This window comes from Aspergillus lentulus, assembly GCF_001445615.1.
Source record: "Aspergillus lentulus DNA, contig: Alt01, strain: IFM 54703, whole genome shotgun sequence".
Classification (NCBI taxonomy): Eukaryota; Fungi; Ascomycota; class Eurotiomycetes; order Eurotiales; family Aspergillaceae; genus Aspergillus; species Aspergillus lentulus.
Window position 1 is genome coordinate 1,499,643 of NW_028322123.1, and position 19,568 is coordinate 1,519,210.

Consider the following 19,568-nt stretch of genomic DNA (forward strand, 5'->3'; position numbering starts at 1 on the left):
AAACGGGGATCCAGGGTCACTTTGCGGAGGCCGTCAGTTAAGCACTCGGTCCCATTATGGAAACCTTGGGCTGAAGAGCAATATGGCCGATGACCGGGCCGGAGTGCCTGTGGCAGGGAGTCGCATTGCAATCATCCGAAATCCTCCATGCATAGTCAGAAAGGCCCAGAAGATATCTATCATAGCTATGTGGCTTCGGGCTTCGTGTGGATTCGAGAGGAGAGGTACTCATCTCCAACACGTACATGGAAGTTTTCAGGCGCCCGCGCCTTGATCGTCAGAACCACCTTGATTACATCGACGCCGCACATCGAAACTTAGATTGAGGAGGCATGTGCGCATTCTAGGCTTCTCTTACGAACTCTTCACTTTCATGTACTCTACCGCTCCTTTCCCGCCCTTGGAGTCCTGCTGCGTTAGTCTGGGTGGTAAGGTATCTTCTGTTTGGAATGGCACGGGATGCAAGCAACTCTTGAGCATCAAAGAATCTAAGCGATTGATGATGAGAGCCATGATGCTCTGCCAGAATCCCTTGTACGACGACTCCACTGGTATCATCAATGTCCTCCCTTCATACGCTCAGCATGACACAACACGTAACCTCGGCCGCGAGATCGACTTTTTCTGCTTCGGAATGGGGCTTGATCCTACGTCTGTACACTTAGAAAATGGGGTCCAGACGCGAGCTGGTGGATCAACCATTCCAACAGAGAGGTTAAACTCATCACCCTTATCTGGATCTGCCCTAATCACAAGCCGCTCGAGATCGAAAAGTGGGTTCCAGAACAAATACTTTCCCTCTCACCCCTTGGTACGATGTATCCAGAGGAACCAAAGCTAAGCGGCAAGACTGAATTGGGCTGAGCGGTTCTGGGCTCCACGAAAATCCTCTCAGCATAAGGTTGCAATGCATGACCACTTTCAAATCAAGAGGAGTAGTAAGCGAGGTGCATCTGTTAAAATCAGGACTCTCACATTCGTTTGTGGATATCATCAAGAATTTGGTGGAGCATTGGATTCAACAGCACAAGAACACAAAATGTACATTCTCAGACAGCCGATCATGTCGATGATATTGCTTTGACTAGCACCTACCAAAAACGAATCGGAGTCCCTGTTATGATCTACAGGGCACACAGAGCAAATTGTCGTAGCTGGGAATATTCTGCAGATACCTTAACCCATGAAGTAAGTCATGTTAGTGACTAGCCACATGCCATATCGTAAATCTTGCGGGAAATTCATGTTGGACGACCGGCCGGTAAGCTCATCAGAAGAGGATAATATCAAATGCACTCAAACGACCGAGCTAAAAACGTGCCAAACAAGCTTAGAGAACTTCCATCGGATGCAAAATATAGAGTAGAACATTCTCGCGTGGTATGAATATTCCACAGACCCAAAAAGGAAGGCACCCCGTGCTAGGAAAGATAGCGCGGAGCGACTTGGCGGGGACTAGTCTGTTCCTGGTTAGAGCATGAGCTTGTGCAGGGACTTCAGGATCGTGCACACCCTGCTGGTAATCCCCCTGCTTAAATCCGGCGATCCGGGAGATGCCGAGGTATGTTCCCGATTCTGAAGCTGATTAGAAATCATTTGATGGAAAATCCTAGAATGTATGTCTCATTGGCATTGCATTGTTACACTAGTAGGTACAAAAGTTTCCACCTCCTTGAAAGTTCCAGACACTGTGTAGCCGTCGTAGTGGATCAACGATTGATCGTCATGATGCAATACGTAATTGGGCCCACCCGCCTCTACCGTCAATTCCTAAGGATTGGTAAGCGTCAACTCGCAGCATACTTCTATAAATTCCTCCCTTCTCGAGCGCTTCCTAAGAAGTAGTACACCAAAGTCTATAGCAGAATCAAAATGTCTACCCAGAAAGCAGTCGTCATCACCAGCCCCAAGCAGGCGAACTTGGTTACCGACCGTCCCATTCCCAAGCTGCGCGATGACTACATTCTCATCAAGACCGTCAGTGTGGCCCTGAACCCCACAGATTGGAAGCACATCGACTACCTGGCTCCTCCTGGTGTGCTAGTCGGCTGCGACTATGCCGGTATCGTCGAGGAAGTTGGCAAGGCCGTCAAGAAGCCCTTCAAGAAGGGTGACAGAGTCTGCGGGTTTGCTCACGGCTCCAACGCCGTGCAGCCCGAGGACGGTACTTTTGCCGAGTACATCGTCGCCAAGGGCGATCTGCAAATCCACATCCCCGATAATCTGAGCTTCCAGGAAGCCGCCACGCTGGGCGTCGGTATCACCACCGTCGGCCAATCGCTCTATCAGTCTCTCAAGCTCAATTGGCCAACAGAGCCGATCAAGGACGCTCAGCCTCTCTTGATCTATGGCGGTTCCACTGCCACGGGTGCCCTGGCTATTCAGTTTGCCAAATTGTCGGGCTACCGGGTGCTGACGACGTGCTCGCCGCGCAACTTTGACCTCGTCAAGAGTCTGGGCGCCGATGCGGTGTATGACTACAACGACCCCAACGCTGCGGCGGAGATCCGCAAGGCCACCGACAACAAGCTCAAGTATGTGCTGGACACGATCTCGCTAGAGTCGAGCGCCAAGTTCTGCGACGAGGCGCTGAGCACCGAGGGAGGAGAGTACACTGCTCTTCTGATTGTTCCCATTAAGCGCGAAAATGTCAACGATCGCTGGACGCTCGGATACTCTGCCGTCGGCGAGAAGTTCATGTTTGGCGACAAAGAATTCCCTGCGAAGCCGGAAGACTTTGAGTTTGCGAGCAAGTTTTGGGCTGTCGCTGAGAAGTTGCTGGCAGAGGGGAAGGTGAAGCCGCACCGGCCCAAGGTGTGTCCGGATGGACTGAAGGGTGTTCTGAATGGCCTGCAGCTCATGAGAGAGGGCAAGGTCAGCGGAGAAAAGTTGGTGTACAATGTTGCTGAGACGCCTTGAATCACACCTAGTGTATTAGTGTATTAGTGTATTAATATAATGAAGCACAAAATTTCACTTAGTCTCTGCTGCTAGGTAGCACCTAGACGAAAGTACTTCCTGAGAACATCCTCTATTGGCTTCAGTCCTTCTGCTTCTCATTTCCCATCTCCAAGCTCGGAAATCATCAATATGGGTACCGCGATGCAAGTAATCGGCACATATGTTTAGATTTATCACTTGCTTGTCATCAAGTCTGAAGCTAACTTGAAGATATGTCTGTTGTGATGCCGATTTATGGAATCCATCTGACGTCGGGCAATGGTCGTCAGGAAAAGGCCTCTTCATCGGAATCAGTTACCGAAGTGAGAAGCGAGCAGTGAGAGTGAAGTGGTGATCGACCCGACCCACCCACGCCCTTCGGTTTAACAAGCCGAACATTTATCTGACTCAACAGAGTCAACTTGGACCTTTATTCTTTCAACATATCGACGACAAAGAGACAACATGGAATCAGATATTCAACTGCGTCTACGCTCAGAAGAACAGTCTTTAAATTCCCTTCAGGATCATGACCACGAGCAAAACCAACAGCTCCCTCCGATGGACGGCGGGAAGGACGCCTGGCTTTTCCTAGCGGCATGTTTCATGATAGAGGCCCTTATATGGGGTAAGCTCCTGCATGTACACAGTCCATCACTTCTAGCAGACCTAATTCATGTCCAGGTTTCTCCTTCGCCTTTGGTATCTTCCAGGACTACTACAGCACCCATGAGCCCTTCCAAGGGTCCAGCAATATCGCCATCATCGGAACATGCACAATGGTAATTCCACTGTTATATGGCAGAGACCAGCTGCTGATCACCGCTTAGGGCGTCAACTACCTCCTTGCCCCCGTCAACTTTGGCATCCTCCTTGCCTTCCCGCGGTTACGTATCTGGGCCGCACCCGCCGGTTTTGTGACCATGTCACTGGCCCTGGCACTCAGTTCGTTCTCCACGACCACAACGGAGTTGATCATCTCCCAGGGTATGTTCTACGGACTTGGTGCTAGTGTCGCGTACACGCCGACCATCATCTTCATGGACGAGTGGTTTGCGAGACGGAAGGGGCTGGCGTTTGGGATTATGTGGGTGAGTTTTTTGCCCTGCAGCTTACACTGCAGTACTTCGTGCTGAAAATGGACAGGCAGGAACAGGTCTCGCGGGTGTCGTGCTTCCGGTTGTATTACAATGGCTCCTGAATACGTACGGATACCGCGTCGCCCTGCGCGCCTGGGCCGTGATCCTCTTCGTGCTTGCGGCGCCTCTGCTCTACTTTGTGAAACCGCGCGTGCCTATCTCGGCGTCGTCCAGCATGCGCACGTTCAACCTCTCTTTCGTCCTTGATCGGACGTTTTTGATCTACCAGGCGGGGAATATCATTGAGGCGCTGGGATATTTCCTTCCCACGATCTATCTCCCGACATATGCGCGTTCACTGGGGGCGAATAACCTCACCGCCTCTCTGACTATCATCCTGTTGAACCTTGCTTCGGTCTTTGGGTGTATCATCATGGGCTCGTTGGTTGACCGCTGTCATGCGACGACGTGTATACTCATCTCGACTGTTGGAACTGTGTTGGCGACGTTCCTGCTATGGGGTTTCGCGATTAGTCTGGCGCCATTGTTCATTTTCTGTGTGGTCTATGGCCTATTTGCGGGCTCATTCACGTCGACATGGCCTGCTATCCTGGGAGAAGTGCGTAGGAAGAATGCCTATGCGGATCCAGGCATTGTCTTTGGGTTCTTGTGTTCGGGACGGGGTATCGGGAATGTGGTTAGTGGGCCGTTAAGTGAGGCATTGATGGCGGGGGGGAAGTGGAGGGCGGGGTACGGGTACGGCAGCGGATATAAAGGGCTGATTGTTTTTACGGGCGTGACAGCCCTCTTTGGGGGGTTGAGTGTGCTGGCCAGGCCATTGAAGTTGTTGTAAACTTGTAACTATCACCAAGTCAACACCAATGTCCCGAGATCGGAAGAGCTGCGGGGTTGCATGACTCACGGCTATACTCTTAGCCATGACCACAAAAATATCTCAACACCTCAATCAGCTTCGTCAAGCACCAATTGATCAAGAAATTGGTCAACACATCTGCAAAATGTCCAGAATTAAATTCGCCATTCTCGATGACTACCAAAACCTCTCCCGCAAGCACTTCGCCCACCTCACCTCCCGCGTGGACGTTTCGTACTTCCCCGATACCCTCGACCCGCGCGACCCCGCGCAACAACAGCAGCTGATCGGCCGCCTGCGGCCGTTCGACGCCATTCTCGCTATGCGAGAACGGACTCCCTTCAACGCAGCCACCATCGACGCCCTCCCCAACCTGAAACTCCTCCTAACAACCGGCAACCGCAATTTATCCCTCGACCTCCCCGCCCTCACCGCGCGCGGGATCCCCGTTGCAGGAACCGTCGGCCGACCCCCAGGTGTCAACTCCACTGTCCAGCACACCTGGGCCCTGATCCTCGCTCTAGCGCGGCACGTCGCGCGCGACGACGCAGCCGTAAAGGCAGGGAAATGGCAGGGTTCGCTGGGGGTCAATCTATCCGGCAAGACGCTCGCGCTGCTGGGACTCGGCAAGCTGGGTGCGCAGGTCGGGCGGATCGCAGTCCTCGCGTTCGGGATGAAGGTCATCGCGTGGTCGGCGAACCTGACGCAGGACAAGGCCGACGAGCAGGCGACCGCGCAGGGGTTACCGGCGGGGAGCTTCGAGGCGGTGCCGGAGAAGGGGGAGTTCCTGCGGCGGGCGGACGTGCTCAGTGTGCATTATGTGCTGTCTGAGCGGAGTCGGGGGATCGTCGGGGCAAAGGATCTGGCTGCGCTGCGGCCGGAGGCCATGATTGTGAATACATCGCGGGGTCCGCTGATCGATGAGCGGGCACTGCTGGAGACGCTGAACGCGGGTCGGATCCGGGGCGCGGCGCTCGATGTGTTTGATCCGGAGCCGCTACCTGTTGATAGCCCGTGGCGGACCACGGCTTGGGGGGTTGATGGCCGCAGTGAGGTGCTGTTGACGCCGCATATGGGGTATGGGGAGGAGGAGCTGATCAATGGGTGGTATAAGGAGGCGGCTGAGAACTTGGAGCGATGGTTGGATGGCAAGGAGCTGCAAGTCAGGTTGAATTGATCATATGTCCATGATGTACATAATGGCACGATGAATCGCTGGCGTGCATGACATGTGGGATGTGCATACGCTGGAGATTGCTAATTGCCTATCCTGATGGAGTAAATCACCCGGTATGAAAGTCAATCTGAAACCTGCTAGAGTTGACTTGCACGTGGACGCTCACCGGCTGGACTAATTCGTCCTTTCAGATGCCAATCAGACTACGGAGTATCCTGCTATGCAAACCTTAATGGAGCCTAATATAGTGCCATACCTAAGACAGTTGGCAATTGTGCTTGGTCAATCTACTTAAACAATTGTACCTCGGCAACACGACCGCCGCAAACTGCTCAGTCGGTCCGGACCCACAGAACGACGTTCCATATTTCCGCTGCACAGCATTCCTCGGTAGAAGGGAGTAGGGACATAGACCTGCTTCTAGTTAGCTAGTGCTTAATCATGAAGCAAGTAAACAAATAATGCAAACTATGCCATCATCGACAGCGGCAGGAATCGGACCACCCCACACTTTCACATTCATCTCTCGTATAAGTAGGCGGGGTACCTCACTCCCGGTTCAGGATTGTTTTCTGTATATTTCCATACATGCAAATTGGTTCTCGATCTATTTCCTCAATTGACATCCCCGAGGTTCTATTTTACAATTTCTACAACAATTGATCCAATTGAACCACTATATCAACCACAATGGCCCCCATCGCCGTCCAAGAGCCGACCCCCACAACCTGTACAACAACAACAACCCCACAACCAACCCATCCTGGCTTGATTCAAGTCAACCGCTCCCCCAAAGCCTTCGGCAGCAGTGCCTCCTCTCTTGTCTCCCTCCCGGCAGGCGCCGTTTTTGCCAAAATCACCTCCGCCACGCCCTCCAAGAAGGCCTACACATCCGTCCAAACCGGCCAGGACAGCCACATCGAGCTGAACTCGGACCTGGTGTTCTGCAACCACTCGTGCGACCCGAGTTTGAACTTTGATATGGACAAGATGGAGGTGCGGGTTGTGGACGATCGGCCGTTGAAGGTCGGGGATGCATTGACGTTCTTCTATCCCAGTTCGGAGTGGGAGATGGATCAAGCGTTCAACTGTAACTGCGGGAGTGAGAAGTGCAAGGGGTGGATTTCTGGGGCGAAGACGATGGGGAGAGATGAGCTGGAGGGGTACTGGTTGAATCCGCATATCGAGGAGTTGTTGAGGGAGAGGGACGGGCAGCTGTGATGATGTTTGGTTAGAATAGAGTAGACTTGATAGACTCGAGGTATATACATGGGATATTGGTGTACAAAGATATATGATACGGCTTGCTCTTGATTGCGTTCACTTCTGATGCAACCATTGATATGATCCTTCAGTGATCGGAAGTCCTCTTCGACAGGCGCTTCAGACTGATCCGGTTCCTCGACTCTCCCATCCAATTCCCTCCATTCATCCCTCACGCTGAAGTACTCCTCATAGTCACCGTCCAAGGAACACACCCCGTAACCCTCACATGCCGAGTTTCGACGCAGAGACAACACTATATAATTAGCGCCAGGGATAGATATTTCTATATACCAGACCATATCCAAATATACATATCACATCAAACTCCATCATGCTTGCTGAGCCTTGATCCAAATATCTCTCCCCGCAACCAGAGTACTCACCACCATCGCCATTCCCACCACCAGTTCACTCACCTTAATCCATCCCAAAAATACCCCAGGAATCAACAAATCGCAGCCATCAACCACAATCCGCTTCATTAGGGGTCCAGAGACCCCAGCCTTCCTCTCCTTGCTGCTCTCGCCTTTCTTCTCATCCTGCTGCACCTTACCCGCGGAAGCAGAAGTGGAAGTAGAACCAGAAGCAACCAGTAGCCCCCACAAGGCCCCGACGATGGATAACGCCAACGCGTAGAACCAGAATTTGTACGCCTCAACGATAACAGGCTTATTCCAGTACACGGGGTAGACGTTCATCGCGTGAAGCTGTCAAACCATTAGCCCAGTCTGCAACAAACGAGTAGGACGGAGAAAACTCACGATAGTACAATCCTCCAACACAAAATACAGTCCCAGACACGTCCAGCGGCCGAGCTCAATCAGCGTCGTCGGAAACCCATCAGCTGCAGATTTGCTACTGCTACGGCTACTGCCAAGGAGGGCAAACACCCGCTCGAAACAATCGAGAAAGTTAAAGAAGCGGAAGAAGCGGCGGGCTAGAGTTAGACGGAGACAGACGCATAAGTACTTATAGATTGGTGCATTCGCTGTGACGGAGATACAGGGACTGACTCAGTGCTAATTGCGACTTGGCGGTTGACCAGGTCGTTACTGTTTCATTGTCGATGCTGGTTTCGATAACGATGGTTGCGAGAGCCTGGATTAGTCGGAGAGTTTTCTCGAGGCCTGCCCCTGTGCGTGTGAAGTTGGAGAATTGTTTGATTGCGGAGGGGGTTGAAGGGGAAGGAGGAGGGGCTTTCACTGCCATTGTGATGTTGTTGGCTAGCGAGGTGAGATTCAACTGATTAAGGGTGAGGGGAATTTTTTCAACTTTATGTTGAAATGTAAGATTTCGCATCTCGAGCTTATCGGTCCATCTCAGACCGACAATTGTCTTCATGGCGCATCGGCATCTCTACCCCTGAATGCCGACTTGGCGCTCAGTCCACAATCTCACTAGATAACTGAAGCCAATATGAATATTATGGTAGAAGAACAAGAGTATGCATTCTAGGAAAGCCGAATTCGGGCTTCAGAATAACTATGTAAATGATCATCTACACATCGTTGGCCAGACAATCGCAGTCCTCAAGTATCTGTACATCCTATCAACAATCTATCGCCCCTTTCCACCAGCAATATCCTGTCCCAGCCGGTACCCTCCAACCTTTTCCCACTCCACCTTCTGCCGGGTAATGGGCAATTGTCTCCGCAGGTTCTTGAACGCGCCCTCGGCCATCTGCACGAACGCACGGTTGAGCTCCTCCTGGTAGTCTCGCTCCGCAGCCGCAATGCGGGAGATAATGCTCTCAGCAGAGATCGAGGGAATGGAGATATTGATGGGCTTGTTCGTGTTGAGAGCCACATTGCCATCCTCATAGTAATGCACATCCACAAGGATTTTGCCGCTCACGGTGGTCGATTCGGACACGGGGACTTGATAGATCGAGCGGAAGCGACCGTTCCTACAGCGCGTTCCTCGTTAGCCCATGCATTTTTCCAGGTCTCGGCTGGCACTAACCAGAAGTTGTTTGGCGAGTAGCGGTTCGCAACAAGTAGAATCGCGACAGCCGTGTCGTCCTCGGTAGGGTAGACGCCGTAGGAGCAGTTGGGGTAGTGTTCCGCAGCGTGTTTAGCGAGCGATTTGAGGAGAGATTTGCTGCACTTGTTAGACCATATAAAATCTCCAAAGAAACATGGCAACCTACATCAAATCCGCATTTTGCGATTCCAGGACATAGGATTGCGCACCAGACGCTTGCTTTGATTCAATCAGCCTCCACACGCCCCTCATTCCACCATCAAACCTACCTGTGTTACATGGTCCACCTCAAACGACGTTTGACTCTCGACATCAAAATAACGGTTCCCTTCTAACTTGTTGAATTCACTGACGATGACCTAAGCCCGATCACCTTGTCAGTATACGGCCTCTTGAAGGTTGTACGTAACGTCGACCCACCTCCTGACTAGCTCCGGGCAGCTTCACGGTAGTCAATTGCTTCTCATTGTATCTTTCAAACGCGGGTGCAAGAGAGGGGATAATATCCGATTCGTCCGAGGTAAGTGCCTTGATATCTGTCGTGGACGAAGTGATTCAGTAAGACGACCTGATGGGTATTGAACGCAACTGGCCCTAGGTGATTGCGGGGAAATTCAGCGGATAGGGGATTGTGGGAGATAATACCAGCGACGACATCAGAGAGCTAAAGTGTCTGATTAGTTTTGGATGCTCGACGAGGAAGCAGTAACGTAGGTTTCAATAGGAGGAATGGAGGCCTACCTCGCCTGGCGGGGCACCTTCGATGAACGAGGATGCGAGCTCAACTGTGGAACCCATCACGGCAATTTCGACTTGAGAATAAGCTGGTTCTAATTCCCTGTCCAATATATCTGCTTAAGAATAGAAATAAACAGAAAAGCTCAAAGGAATGACGATAGCAAGTAGATGTAAACAAGGATAGCTCTGAACAGCTCAATTGCTTGTCAGCGGAGACGAAGCTCTAGCGCGATAAGCGGCTATCTTGCACGTGGCCTGGGCAAAGAGAGCGCGGCCGTCTCGGACTACAACTGCGTCATTGCGAATTTTCTGGGAACCATATCGTTCCAATTGATAGAAGACTAGGTTAAAATCATATTCAGGCTAAGTACTAGGTTAACGCCAATGTTGGTACAAATTCCTCTCAACGCCGAGCAAAGGAGGTCTGCGCCAATTGAAATACAAATGCACCACGCTGAAGAAGCAACAAGAAGTTTCAAGTAGAGATTATATGGTATAAACGAGTCCAGCTCGTGGTTGCAGGAGCAGGAGAATTATCGAACCGGATCCAGGCACAACATTTATTCAATGCTCATATTCATGAAACCATCATTGGCTTCAGTCATACCCTGTAGACCAACGCGCTTTAGAGGCTGTCCAGAATGCGAGGTATTCGACGTATTTCTGGCAGGATGCTCTCCGTTCGGTCGATCTGAAAATAGCGAGCCCAAGTTAGACTTGGGAGGGGGCCCCCAGATGTTGTGCCCTGTATCCTTGACCGCGGGCGAATTCGGCATGACAGGACTACTCTGGACACTCATGCTCGGAGACACGGCTCTCCGTTTGAAAAGATTGGGATCAAAGTCATCATCCCGGCGTCGCTTGCGATTGATCTCGGTCATGGCAGGAAAGCTTGCGTGTGGCGTTGAGCTACTCGATCCCGGTCGATCGTACGGTTTAGCAAATTCGGCTGTGCTAGACCCTAGTGTTGTCGACGGCGTGATATCCATGGCAATATCATCCTCAGACATGGCTGATGGCCCCAGTGTGCGCATCGAGGGCGGTGGTGTGCGGTAGCGCTCATCGAATGTATTCCAGAACTCTGCCCCCGCAGAGTTTCGATGAGCTTCATCGCTGAACTTGGGCTCATCCAGGGTAAATGAAGCAGGCTTTGTAGATCCCTCTTCTGCGCTCACCCCTGGCACCGAAGGAGTGAGGGACGACAAGGCCTCCAGGCTTGGTGAGGTGTGTGGAACATCGGGTTCGCTCTCACGGACCTGCCGAATAACCTCCGCCTCACGCTTGGCTTCGCTGTCAATGGGCGCAGACTCCTCCATAAGGGCCGCTCTGATGCGCGCAAATGTCTTTGTTTTAGGCTGGAGACATGGTTAGCTTTGATCATTCCCTCGAGCACTACACTCACGAGTAAGCTTCCACGTCGAGTCACAGCCCGCCGAATCACCCCCAAAGGCCCGCTTTCTGAAGCGGAACCACCAGCCGAGCTGTGACCGTGCCGACTCTCCCCCTCATCACTCAGATCCGACAAGCGCAGATTGCGAGTCCCGAGGCTGAGACTCTCGCGACGGGGGCCGAGTCCTTGTTTCGATCCGAAATAACCACCGTTAGGATTCTCGATGCTTTTCATCACCGGGGGGGAGAGAGGGCCCGGACTTTGCTTCGAGCTATTTCCACTGGCACTGCTGGAGCTGTGTCTGCTACGCCCTTTGCGAAATCGAGCCCGCTGAAAGCTCAACAGGCTAGCTGCTGCCTGTGAATACCCACCCATCCAATCGTTTCCAGGACTAGGGACGTTTCCTGCAGCAAACGGGCTTGGCCCGCCGACCATCTTGTTCGCCTGGGGTGTGCTGGCTATCATCATATCATCCCGATCGCCTATCATCGGCTCGTCATCCTCCTCGCTGCTGCTTGTATCCGACTCCATCATGTTCACGCTGGACACGGAACTCGAGATCGCGGTTCGGTCGGCCGGGCCGGATGTCGAGAAAGGGCCCATAGAGGTTGACCCCGGCGAGCCACGCCGTTGCGGGATGGTGACACCTCGGCCGCCGACCGTTGGTGACGAGTCAGGCGAAGATTCCGCAATGATCGAGTGGTGTAGATTCGTGCATGCTCGGGAGAAGTCGAGTCCTCGTGATCGTCGAGGGAGTACCGAGCCCGGGGAGCCGTAGATGTGCGACGAGTCGAGCTTGGGTGAAAGCGGGGCGCGATTTGGTACGGATGCGGACCCGGCTAACTTCGAAGGTAAATTCAATGACAGGTTCGAGTAGTGCATGGACGACCGCCGTGGGGTTTCGGGAGTGGAGGTAATGGAGTTGTCATCTTTGCTGGAGGGGCGCGTGTCTCCCGAGACAGACGGCGAGGCGGAGACGGGTTTTGGCGCATCGGACAGCGAACGAGATTTATGTGAAGGCCGCAGTGGCGTTCCGAGGCGACTCGCCCTGTCCCCTGTGGAATCCGTGTCGTTACTCGATTCACTCTGCTCCTTGCTCTGCGACAACTGCTCGCTCAGTCTGCTCGCAAATGGCGGAGCGGGGAGACTGTGCGACAGAGTCGAAGGAGGGGTGGACGACGTCAAATTAGACATTGGAATAAATTGAATGCGCGTCGAGGTTCGAGGTCACGCTCGATGATCAGATTCGAAGAAACATCATGAAGCTTCAAGCGCTGATAGTAGGTGGTCAAGGAATCAATCGGTCTTGTGTTTGTTCGCCTGTGTAGTGCCGTTGCTTGACTACTGCGCGGTGAGAGGGAGATAGGTCCTGCTATCTCCAAAATCAGTGTAATATCAATTGTTAAGGTCGAGAAGAACACAATTCGAAGTACTCAAAGAGAGGAGATGTTGGGATGATTGTTGATAAGCGCTGGGTCTCTTTGCGTCCGGCTGGTCGCGCTGACGTTCCTCGATTGCTCTGGCGAATCACGCGAACTCGTGCCCCGCTTGCGGAGCGGCCGCAATTGTTGGCTGCATAAACCTCCCTACACTTTCCACCCACTTTAAATATATGCGAATGCGACAAAAGGCGTTCAGGAAGGCATTTCGAGCCAATGGGCATGAAGCTCTCATCTCTAGTCGCCTTTATTTGCAGGATCGGACTTCATTTATCGCAGAACATGATTGTAGAACAATAATCAGGAAAGTTGATTTGTAAATACCCCCATACGGTGACCCTAGATTACAGAAAAGAAGGAAAGCCAAAGGAGAAAGATAGAAATGAAAATTAAAAAATAAACGAAAACAGTAGCCGACATGTCTCATTGCATCATATCCGGACATAATTCACGCCAGACTCATGGCTGTACTGACTGGGGCAACATACCACTCCCAATCATTGCAGCTCGTGTGATCATTTGCTGCGTCCACAGGCGAGCCTTTCAGCATGTCACTATCTCGAGCTTGCCAGACCTTGATAATGACAGCCCGTGTGCGAGCGACATTTGAAACACTTGATTCAGCCATCGCTGCCAGTGCTCGTAGGACTAGTGACCGTCCATATACCACAGTCTTGGTCGTAGGATCAGACCATAGTTCGTCGTGAAGCGGGTCCAATTCCACCGCGGCCACAAATACCGGCCATGTCATGCTCACCAGAGATCGAGAGTCGAGTAATTCCGAGACTAGCCGCAGAATCCGTTTCACGTAGCCAATCACCAACGGGGTGGATGGTGAGGAGCCGTACAATGCACAATGAAGATAGAGCACTGCAGCTAATCGTTTGAGCTCCGCGGCTGACTTGAGCATTTCGTCTTCGTCGTCATCAATTTCTTGTACCAGAGTCTCCAGCCTACGCCCAAGAGAAGCTGCGCGAAGGGCAAACGCAGCCCGAGCGGAATCAGACGTAAGCTGCCGTCTCGTCCGGCTGAGTTCAGTGATGGATGATAAGATAGACACAAGTTCCGGACTGCATCCCATCCACAAGTCGATTTTCTTCTCGCTGTCTTCCCAGTAGTCTGTCCCGAAAAGGACCTCCTCGCCGCAGGCAGTGCGGCCCATAACATCCTGGAAAGCGAAGAAGAGCTCAGCAAAAGCAGAGACAGGATCTTGAGCTTTCCGAGACCTTGCAAGTGCACCTTGTTCTTGTCTCCTGGCGCGAATCAACTCCTTTGCGCCTTTCAAGTGTATCGTCCACCGCTGGTCACAATTATCCACAATCTCGTATAGACAGAGCATCATCATGATAACCAAGACTTCAGGGTCACCCGAACACGTCAACGAGCCCTCGGTAGCGAGTCTGTGGCGGAGACCTCGCAAGGCCTCGGACTTCAAACGAAGGCCGACAACGCTGTACGATGGATCGAAGCGCGACCAATGGCATGCACCCAGCGCTTGAATAGCTTTGAACAGAGTTGGCGACGCCGACAAGCAAAATGGGAGAATGACCGAGGCAAAAGGAGAGGCGACTCTTGAACTGGCCGTCGTCCGCGGACACACCTGCTGCAGATAATAATCAAACAAGTGCGTATGGCTCGACTCTGGAATATTCGGAAACAGCGACAGCGAAGCCGGCGGGCTCGACGCCTCACGCGTAATCCAGCCATCGTCAGCAACAACCATCGACGAAGGCGACCCGACACCCCCATACACCAACTCCATGTCCTTTGCACGAACCACAAGACCATTCAACTCATCACAGGCAACATTCACCTGGTGCGGATTCTCAAAGGTCGAAACACCACTGTTCACAAACCCCCAGCTTTCAACAGGAGGATACTCGCACCACTCATTCTCCTCAACCGACAACGACGCCGACGCCGTCGCCGTCGCCCGAGACTCCGTACCAACGGCGCGTGACTTACTCCAAACACCCGCTCGACCAAACGCCAGACCCCGGCTCAGAAACTCCGACTCCCATTTAAGCACCAGCTCCGTGGAGCACACGAGACCCCTGTCCCGGCACCGAGAGCAAACCGGTTTCTGCGTGTCGCAGCGGACGCGACTCGCGCGGCACTCCTTGCAACCGCTGCGGGTTCGGGTCTTGACCGGACCCACACGGTCTGCAGCCTTTTTACGTGGCATCCGAATTCCGGCGTGATTGATGGGGACCCTTTACATGGCCAGTTTCATGCTGCAGGGACCATTGGTGCGTTTGAGAGGAGATGAAGAGGAGGTTGCAGACTTTTCTCGAACCCCAGTGGCAAATTAAATCTCAAGAGTCTTGACAATCAAATACGAGGTTGTTTGAGCACCGGATATACTTTGTCAAGGCGGTACGAGTATATACAGTTCGGCAGTTCGCTCAAAAGTCCAATTAGAGTCTAGAGTAGATGGATGAAGGATGATGGAGCTTATCCACCGTCGCAATCGGAGTCATTATTTCTAGATGGATCGATAAGGATGGAAGAATCCGCTCCGACAGGGGAGTCCACCAATGAGAACACGCTATTTTCACCCCGTGGGGATGTGGTATGCCTGAGGCATATATACACATTTTCAGCAAATGCTGATTTCATCGCTAACCTCCAGATAGAGCGTAGATTATTGATATGTATCATCATGCTCATGACCAAGTCCTCTCGCCAAACGTCTCATTCACACCTAATTCTCTCCAGGGTGTTCCCTTTGCGTCAACTGTCCCGCTGTTGACGGTATTTCCCCACCAACTCAAGCTGACTCCGGGAAAGATCAGCGCGAAGAATATCAGAATTGCGGCAACAGCAACGCCAGAGTCGAGAGCAGCGGACAATACGTAGTTGTACTTGGCCCACCAGTGCGGTCTACGACCTTTGATGACCTGCCGGCCGTTAGTACATCATGATTAGGTCCTGTCAAAAGAGCTTACCTTGTTGAAGATAAAACTGACTGCGAAAGCAGTTGTATAGTTGATACCGGTCTGGTTCATCAGTCAGCTAACAATGACTGTATTTAGGAGACAAATCCATACCGCCGGTGGCAGATTTCCAGTGCCTGCAAAGAAGATCGGCCAGTGGATTGCATCGATGAACCGTGACTTGGGGAATCTCTTCCGGATAAAGTATGTAATGATGGGAAGGGACGCTCCTATCCAGAACATGTGCAAAAGACCAGAGTACCTCTGGCCGATGTTATATAGTCGCTCGGGCCCAATCGCTAATTAAACGTGTCAGTCCGTGGCTGGATACAGGAAACTGGCAAGACATACCACCCCAGAAAATTGCGCTGTTGTAATTAACTCGGCCTTGCGGGCAGGTGAAGTTGTCGGGCTGATCACTTGAGCATACATCTTTCACGTTGCCAAGCATCCATATCAGAACACCATCTGGGAGAAAAGGTGTCAGCAAGTGCGTAGGAAATTCTCTTGTATGAAACTCACTCTGGGTTAGAGTTCCAAGTATACAAGCAACAAGCTGGGCAACAAATAATGTCCGACGCGGGATCTTCATGTACAATCCGAGCTGTAGACAGTGTATTAGCCGAGTATTTCAGACGTGGAGGTCGAGAGGACAAACCTTCATATCTGCACCATAGTACATTGCTTGACTCAATCCAGTGTATGCATAGAACTGAGGAATGGTAAGAGACTGTTCGTAATGACGAGTGTTGTGTTTGTGTTTTACCTTAAAGATAAGAAGCACAAGGGGCTTTCCTTTCAACGTGTAACCCGAGATAATCTCTCCCAGCACAGTCAAAACGTTACTGTTCAGATTGGCAACGGCATACACAGTCCCGACGGGAATCACGTAGATTGCGGCAAGGGCAAGAGTGATAAAGAGGCCCCAAAATGGAAGCCCTGTATGCCAGATATACTGAGTCATGATTGCTACCGCCACTACGATGACCTGTCGGGTGTCAGCTTCTCCCGGGAAAATTGCCATAACGCTTGAACTTACAGTCAGAATTCCGAACCACCACCATGGAACATCGGGATAGCGGGAAAGCAGCCTTGCGTGGATATCCTTTTTATTTTCGCCCTTGAATGTGCTAAGGATATCCTTGCTATGGTAAAGCAAGACGTGGGTGATCAGACAGCTGAGGACAGCAAAACCGAGTCCATAGCTCAGGGCAAAGGTCACAGGCAGAAAGATTGGGCTGTACTCGCGATACTTGGCCTCATCAATGGTACCGCTCGCATCCAGGATTCGGCTCGAATTGTAGACATTGCCAGTGTTGTCGTACGCATCAGATCCAGTCAGAGGGAGGTATGCAGTGAACCATGTGTTGGTGTAGTAAAGGATTGGAGCGATCACTGCGTACACACAGAACCAGCCGGCGAACACGTTTGCTTGTGCCCAGAAAGGCATGACCAAGGGTGAGGTATTGTAAGCAATTTGACTCCAGTCAAATGTTGTGGGAAGATATCCGAGTCCAGTCGTCATTCCGAACAGATTGTTGAGTACTTTGTTGTCTGCAGAATGATTTGTTAGAAAGCATTTGACTCTTTGAGAGAAGTGGAGGACGTACTCGGAGAGGCCCAGCAAATGAAAGCGAATGTGCTCAGACCGGTGAAAATGTAGCCAGGGAGCCAATACCAGCAAAAGCTCCCAATGAAGACATACAAGAAAAAACGATAACGAGAGATCCTCCATCCGTCGGCGATGGGGTTCGCGCCGCTATGAAGTGTCTGAAACAATGCAGCGTTGGCTAGCGTGGAAGGCCAGATCTGTAGTTGGTCAGTCTCATTCTCCTCTTGCAATGAGTACTCTGCATACCATCTGCGGAGGCTCAATAATATATCGATATGATAGTCCAGCCAGGCCAAGGCCAAACAGCTGCATAGACAGAGCGAGCAAGATCTGGTAACCAACTGGAGTTGGCATATTGAGGAAGACTTTTTGTGCTTGAATGATAGCACTCGCCTACTCTTTGTCAGAGCCGCTCTTTTTGCTTCAAGTTTGGTAGGCACTCACCCATGACTGATTGAAACTGAGATTCGACATAATGGTGATCACAGCATGCTCTTTGATGTTGAAATGGTGATCAGGATTGATGACCAGATCCCACCGATTGAAGAGACGGATCTTCATAATCGGCAATGCCTTTGCGAAAAAGCACCCTACAGGGTAGCTGACCAGCTGTGCCACAAGGGACGTGATGGTCACACTGGGATAACGCATTGAGAAGAATTGGTTGACACCTGTGCCGATCTGCATAGATACTTCAGTCAGCAGGGACAGCGTAAATCGATCGCTGACGGAGATTTGCGCTTACCAAGGTGAATACAACCCCCAGGAACCACATTCGGAATGTGTTGATAGGTAGCGTAGGATCATCGGTGTTGGGCACATTAGCCCGGACTTCCAAGTAGGGCGAGTTATCCGAATCGATCGAATACTCGACTGTACTGCTTTCTCCGATGGCAATCTCCATGGCCTCTTCGGCCGTTATTGGCTTCTTAGAGACGCCATCATCGCGCAATGATGGGTCCTGGGGGCAAACTTCCACATCGGCACCCTGTGACTGAATTGGAGCCATAGCAGCTGGGCCCAACAGTGATACCGCAAGATCCTGTCCTTTGCGAAAGCACAATGATGAGGGAGAGAGAAAAGGATGAGGTTCCTCGATGAGAATGGTGGACCTCAATAGTGGTCATTCTGTGCATCTTTATACCATGGCCCGTCTCGTCAATTTTTCCGATAGTTATCAATCAAGATGCTCTATCGCGGGCGAAGTGAGGGGAACCCCAACCTTGATAGAGAAAAGATAGAAAATCTGGTAGACGGAAGGTCCTACCCCAGAACTATCCGAGGCGTTGATCGCGTCGGCATGAACCGTAGTGTGGGGAAAAGAAGCGACAGACGCCAGAAGCTCCGAGATTGCTGGTGATTGATTAGGTGCCATCAAAACTGAGATCGACGCCACCGACGATTCACGAGGGATCAGAAAGTCAGGTAAGGTCCAAGCGAGAGACCGAGACGCCATTTGCCGGGATGTTGACCAAGGTTATCAGCCGGCGCATGCTAAACACTTGGTAGGCTTGTCTAGGCCCTATCATTATTGGCGCATGCTTAGGTTGTCCATTTACAAGGTTTGATGACCATAGATAGGGTTTCAATGGACTGATGCGGACAGTCAAGAATGAGGCACATGTTATCTCTATTTGGATGTTGTATCAGACAGTCCTATCAGTCAATCATCCTTGTCAAACAATTCCAGCCACAGTCGCTATGCGATGGAGGACCTGGTGGAGCAAGATAGCATTCTCGGTCGTAATCCGACGCCAAAACGGCGGATAAGCGAATAATAGCGATAACCATGGCCGACTTCGGGTTCGGTTGATTCAGGCTAAAGACAGCTGAATCGTTTACTTAATTGCACTGAGTTGGTCCGGGTTATCAAGTCAGAGTGGAGTCATTTTGGAGTCACCCGGACACTGCACGCGGGGAAAACCACGTATTCAATGTGATTGGGTGATGCATTAAGATGTGGTTCAGACAGTCAGAGCCAGCCAACTTAAGACACCCGATAAAGGAGCGATATTGTCTCGAAGACAGCAGATACTTCGCGTGGACCTTCCTGCGCGTAGTTTGAATACTTGCAACAGATCAACGAGGTCAATGTTCATGGCATGATCTTCCTATCGGGCGTATAAAGCCGACC

The 19,568-nt window shown here is 51.6% G+C and overlaps 8 protein-coding genes across 8 annotated transcripts; 4 read left to right on the forward strand and 4 right to left on the reverse strand.

The window, feature by feature from the left end:
* Window positions 1-1,872: 1,872 nt before the first annotated feature.
* On the forward strand, window positions 1,873-2,919 carry ALT_0459 (zinc-binding alcohol dehydrogenase family protein; the record flags this gene model as incomplete). The annotated part of the gene is made up of 1 exon (XM_033554992.1): window positions 1,873-2,919. The coding sequence occupies one exon, from the start codon at window positions 1,873-1,875 to the stop codon at window positions 2,917-2,919; it is 1,047 nt and encodes a 348-aa protein (XP_033410883.1).
* Window positions 2,920-3,405: 486 nt separating this feature from the next.
* On the forward strand, window positions 3,406-4,872 carry ALT_0460 (uncharacterized protein; the record flags this gene model as incomplete). Its single annotated transcript, XM_033554991.2, has 4 exons — window positions 3,406-3,568; window positions 3,625-3,722; window positions 3,771-4,031; window positions 4,087-4,872. The coding sequence occupies 4 exons, from the start codon at window positions 3,406-3,408 to the stop codon at window positions 4,870-4,872; spliced, it is 1,308 nt and encodes a 435-aa protein (XP_033410882.2).
* A 166-nt stretch (window positions 4,873-5,038) lies between these two features.
* On the forward strand, window positions 5,039-6,070 carry ALT_0461 (D-2-hydroxyacid dehydrogenase family protein; the record flags this gene model as incomplete). The annotated part of the gene is made up of 1 exon (XM_033554990.1): window positions 5,039-6,070. One exon carries the CDS (start codon window positions 5,039-5,041, stop codon window positions 6,068-6,070), a length of 1,032 nt encoding a protein of 343 aa, XP_033410881.1.
* Window positions 6,071-6,760: 690 nt separating this feature from the next.
* Window positions 6,761-7,291, forward strand: ALT_0462 (uncharacterized protein; the record flags this gene model as incomplete). Its single annotated transcript, XM_033554989.1, has 1 exon — window positions 6,761-7,291. The coding sequence occupies one exon, from the start codon at window positions 6,761-6,763 to the stop codon at window positions 7,289-7,291; it is 531 nt and encodes a 176-aa protein (XP_033410880.1).
* A 374-nt stretch (window positions 7,292-7,665) lies between these two features.
* ALT_0463 (PEX11 domain protein) lies at window positions 7,666-8,545 on the reverse strand (the record flags this gene model as incomplete). Its single annotated transcript, XM_033554988.1, has 3 exons — window positions 7,666-8,043; window positions 8,098-8,273; window positions 8,350-8,545. 3 exons carry the CDS (start codon window positions 8,543-8,545, stop codon window positions 7,666-7,668), a joined length of 750 nt encoding a protein of 249 aa, XP_033410879.1.
* Window positions 8,546-8,893: 348 nt separating this feature from the next.
* ALT_0464 (F-actin-capping protein subunit alpha) lies at window positions 8,894-12,641 on the reverse strand (the record flags this gene model as incomplete). The annotated part of the gene is made up of 7 exons (XM_089598980.1): window positions 8,894-9,242; window positions 9,299-9,436; window positions 9,486-9,538; window positions 9,589-9,678; window positions 9,740-9,855; window positions 10,665-11,412; window positions 11,460-12,641. 7 exons carry the CDS (start codon window positions 12,639-12,641, stop codon window positions 8,894-8,896), a joined length of 2,676 nt encoding a protein of 891 aa, XP_089456644.1.
* A 693-nt stretch (window positions 12,642-13,334) lies between these two features.
* ALT_0465 (Zn(II)2Cys6 transcription factor) lies at window positions 13,335-15,071 on the reverse strand (the record flags this gene model as incomplete). Its single annotated transcript, XM_033554985.1, has 1 exon — window positions 13,335-15,071. The coding sequence occupies one exon, from the start codon at window positions 15,069-15,071 to the stop codon at window positions 13,335-13,337; it is 1,737 nt and encodes a 578-aa protein (XP_033410876.1).
* A 481-nt stretch (window positions 15,072-15,552) lies between these two features.
* optE (glutathione transporter 1) lies at window positions 15,553-18,443 on the reverse strand (the record flags this gene model as incomplete). Its single annotated transcript, XM_089598981.1, has 11 exons — window positions 15,553-15,786; window positions 15,835-15,885; window positions 15,937-16,121; window positions 16,174-16,290; window positions 16,345-16,426; window positions 16,481-16,810; window positions 16,862-17,376; window positions 17,433-17,631; window positions 17,681-17,827; window positions 17,879-18,115; window positions 18,180-18,443. The coding sequence occupies 11 exons, from the start codon at window positions 18,441-18,443 to the stop codon at window positions 15,553-15,555; spliced, it is 2,361 nt and encodes a 786-aa protein (XP_089456645.1).
* Window positions 18,444-19,568: the final 1,125 nt, after the last annotated feature.